General features: G+C 38.9%; 1 protein-coding gene across 1 annotated transcript; it reads left to right on the plus strand.

Moving 5' to 3' along the window:
• The first annotated feature begins 352 nt into the window (after window positions 1-352).
• Window positions 353-1977, plus strand: LOC145627907 (uncharacterized). The gene is made up of 2 exons (XM_081680248.1): window positions 353-968; window positions 1073-1977. The coding sequence occupies exons 1-2, from the start codon at window positions 353-355 to the stop codon at window positions 1975-1977; spliced, it is 1521 nt and encodes a 506-aa protein (XP_081536374.1).
• Window positions 1978-3836: the final 1859 nt, after the last annotated feature.

Consider the following 3836-nt stretch of genomic DNA (forward strand, 5'->3'; position numbering starts at 1 on the left):
AATACAATTAAACAAGACCTGAAGTATGAATGGAGACCTATGATATGCAAGGTGTGTGGTGGGATTGGACATATTGATGCTCACTGTCCTAACCACAAGGTGAAGGAGAGGAATAAGATGAAATTGCAGCCTGGTAAAATTCAGGACAAGGATAGATAGAAGAAAGTATGAAAACCTGTGCAAAAGGCTGATACTCAAAAGGTTAATAATGGGAATGATAATTCGATTGTTTCTCAACAGGATGATGATGGAGATCAGCAACCTCAAAGTTTGAAACCTGGTGTTATCCTGATCAGTAGCAGTGGTAATAGATTTAGTATACTAGAGGAGGGGGAATGCTCTTATTCATTCCATGGATAAAATTGGATTCTGGAATGTGAGAGGTCTAAACAAGGCTAGTAAACTCTGTGATGTCTTATGGTTCATTAGACATCATGGGGTTAGTCTATTTGGGCATCTTGAAACAAAGGTGAAGGCTGAGAAGTTTGGAGTGGTGTTTAATAGACTGGGGAGTGATTGGTCAATTTGTGCTAATTACTCTCACCATAAGTGGGGCAGAATTTGGGTTATTTGGATGCCTCAGATTTTTTATGTGTCTGTGATTAGGTGTGAAGAATACTTAATTCACCTACAGGTCAGTCATAAGGGCACTGGTGTTAGTTTTCTCTACACTATGATCTATGGCTTGAATGAGGCTGTGGCTAGGCTTAAGCTTTGGGAGCAAATTACTGAGATAGGTGAAAGTGTGAACATTCCTTGGGTTCTTTGTGGGGATTTTAACAATATCTTGAATTTGACTGATAGGATTGGTAGTCCTGTTTCTCTGACTGAAGTGGAGCCTTTTAGAGATTACCTTAGACAGAACAATCTTACTGATTGGACTTCTAGGGGAATGTTCTATACTTGGTGCAATAAGCAAGCTGGATGTGATAGAGTTTGTACTAAAATTGACAGGATCATTGTTAACTGTGAGTGGATGGATAGAGTCCCTGATATGCAGGCTACTTTTTTCCCTGAAGGATTAACGGATCATTGCCCTTTAGATTTGTTAATTTTTGGGTGGATTCTCCAGATTTTTTTGATGCTGTTAAGGAAGCCTGGGAGATCAATGTTCATGGAACTTTAATGTTCCAATGTGTTAGGAAGCTGAAAGAAATGAAAAAAGTTTTAAAAAATTTGAAGATGGTGAACTACTCTTGTATTGAAACTAATGATGTTGTAGCTGAGAAGGCTTTGCTGGAAATCCAAGTGAAACTTCAAGCTGAGCCTGATAATGAGAACCTGATTGATATGGAGAGGGAAGCTAGAGTGAGGTATGCTAAAACTCACCTGGATAGATACAACTATTTGAAACAAAAAGCCAAGGTTCATCGGCTCAAAGAAGGTGATATTAATTCTGCTTTCTTCCATGCTGTTATTAGGAAGAGAAGACTTCAGAATAATGTTTATTCCATTGTGAACAATATGGGGGAGGTGACTTCTGACCCTAAAGAGGTGTGTGAGGCTTTCTTGGAGTATTACCAAGGGTTACTTGGAACAAAAGCTGAGATGCAGGGCAACAATCATTCTGCAGTTATAGATGAGGGTAATAGGTTATCTGATGAGCAAGGGTTGCCTATTTGTAGAGCCTTTTCTGAGAATGATGTTAAGTCTGCTCTATGGAGTATTGATGATGATAAAGCTCCTGGTCCTGATGGGTTTTCCAGCAAATTCTTCAAAGCTGCCTGGCATATTATAGGTAATGATGTTACTAATGCTGTCCTGGATTTTTTCAGTGCTGGTAAGCTTCTTAAACAGATAAATGCCACTACCCTGACCTTGATCCCTAAGTTTGAACATGCTAATAAGGTCACTCAATTCAGGCCTATTGCATGCTGTAATGTGGTATATAAGATCATTTCTAAAATGATCTGTTCTAGATTGAAGGAGGTTTTGCCTGACCTAATTGATGATTGTAAAGGTGCCTTTGTTTCTTGAAGATCTATTCTAGATAACATCCTTATCTATCAAGACATGCTGAAGGATTATAATAATAAAAGGAATCCCCTTAGATGTACTGTCAAAGAATATCTTAGGAAGGCTTATGATTCTGTTAGTTGGGAGTTTATCCAGGGAATGATGATTGCTTTGAAGTTCCCCACTCAATTCATATATTGGGTAATGCAATGTGTTACTACTCCTACTTTCTCTCTTATGCTTAATGGTGGTTCTTATGGTTTTTTTAAAGGGAAAAAAAGAGTTAGGCAAGGTGACCCTATGTCTCCCCTTTTATTTGTTATTGTGATGGAATACTTATCCAGATTACTAAAGATAATTAGGAAGATGAGGAGATTCAAATATCACCAAAGATGTAAGGAGCTTGCCTTAAACCATTTGATTTTTGCTGATAATTTGATGCTGTTCTCCTATGGGAATAATGAGTCTGTCAAGCTCCTGATTAAAGCTCTTAAAACTTTTGAAGCTAGATCTGGTTTGCAAGCCAATCTGGAGAAAACTGCAATTTACTTTGGTAATGTTCAGCAATCTGACCAAGACAATATTCTTGGCCAGTCTGGGTTTGTGAAGGGTGATATGCCTTTTAGGTATTTAGGGATTCCCTTAAATGCCAAGTATTTGAAAATGGTGGATTATGATAGCTTGATTGATAAGATGTTGGTCAGACTTCATTGTTGGAGTAGCAGGAATCTTTCTTATGCAGCTAGGGTCACTCTAATCAATGCAGTGCTGATGAGTCTGCATACTTACTGGGCTCAATGTGTTTTGCTTCCCAAATCAGTCATTGATAGGATTAACCAATTATGCAGAGCTTTTCTATGGAGTGGTAATGCTGTATTGTCTACTACCCCTCCAATTGCTTTGGTTGGTGCAGCAGACCTAAGAAGGCAGGTGGTCTTGGTATAAGAGACTACAGAATGTGGAATAAAGCTGCTCTGGGCTCTTATGTTTGGAAGATAGCCAAGAAAACTGATTCTTTATGGGTTAAATGGGTTCTTTCAGTGTACATTAAAGGTGATAATTGGTGGGATTATGTTCCAAAGAAAGATGCTGGGTGAAATTGGAAATTATTATGCAAAGTTAAAAATGAGTTGAGACATGGTTTTGATTCTAAAGGCTGGCTGAATAAGAAGTACAAAATTAGTGATGGTTATCACTGGTTGCAAGGTGATATGGACAAGGTTCAATGGTATAAATAGGTTTGGAATCATTTCAATATCCCAAAGCATACCTTTATTGTTTGGCTTGCTGTATTCGGAAAGCTTAAAACTAGAGATAATCTTTTTCAATATGGGGTGAGTAATGGCCATGATTGCTTGCTCTGTGGTGATGCTGTGGAGAACTGCAGTCATCTCTTTTTCTCCTGTAGTTTCAGCAGGAAGGTGTTGAAGGTTGTATCCCAATGGATTGGGTTTGACAAAGATCAGGTTGATATTCTTCACACCTGGAAGCTTTGGAAAGCTGAGGGAAAGAACCATATTAAGAAGAACTTGATTCTTGCTAGCCTGGCTGCTGTTGTTTACAGTATTTGGATAGCTAGAAATCATGCTTTGTGGCATAATGTTGTTCTCCGGCCTGAGTTTATTGCTAAAGTCATTAGAAGGGAGATGGTGACTAGAGGGCAATAGCTTATCAATCATACTTGGACAACTGATGACTGTAGATGGCTCCATCAGCTTAAAATTAGGGTCTAGTTGTCTTACGCTGTATGCTGGTCTGGTTGTTATGGGTTAGTGTGTTGTTTTGTGCAGGTTCTGGTCTCCCTGTGCCCTTCCTAGAAGGTACCAGGGGTATCTGAATTTGGTTTTTCTGTTTCTTGTGTGTCCTGGTACCCTTCCTAG

The sequence above is a fragment of the Chenopodium album genome, chromosome 4 (genome assembly GCF_948465745.1).
Source record: "Chenopodium album chromosome 4, dcCheAlbu1.1, whole genome shotgun sequence".
In the NCBI taxonomy this organism is placed as follows: Eukaryota; Viridiplantae; Streptophyta; class Magnoliopsida; order Caryophyllales; family Amaranthaceae; genus Chenopodium; species Chenopodium album.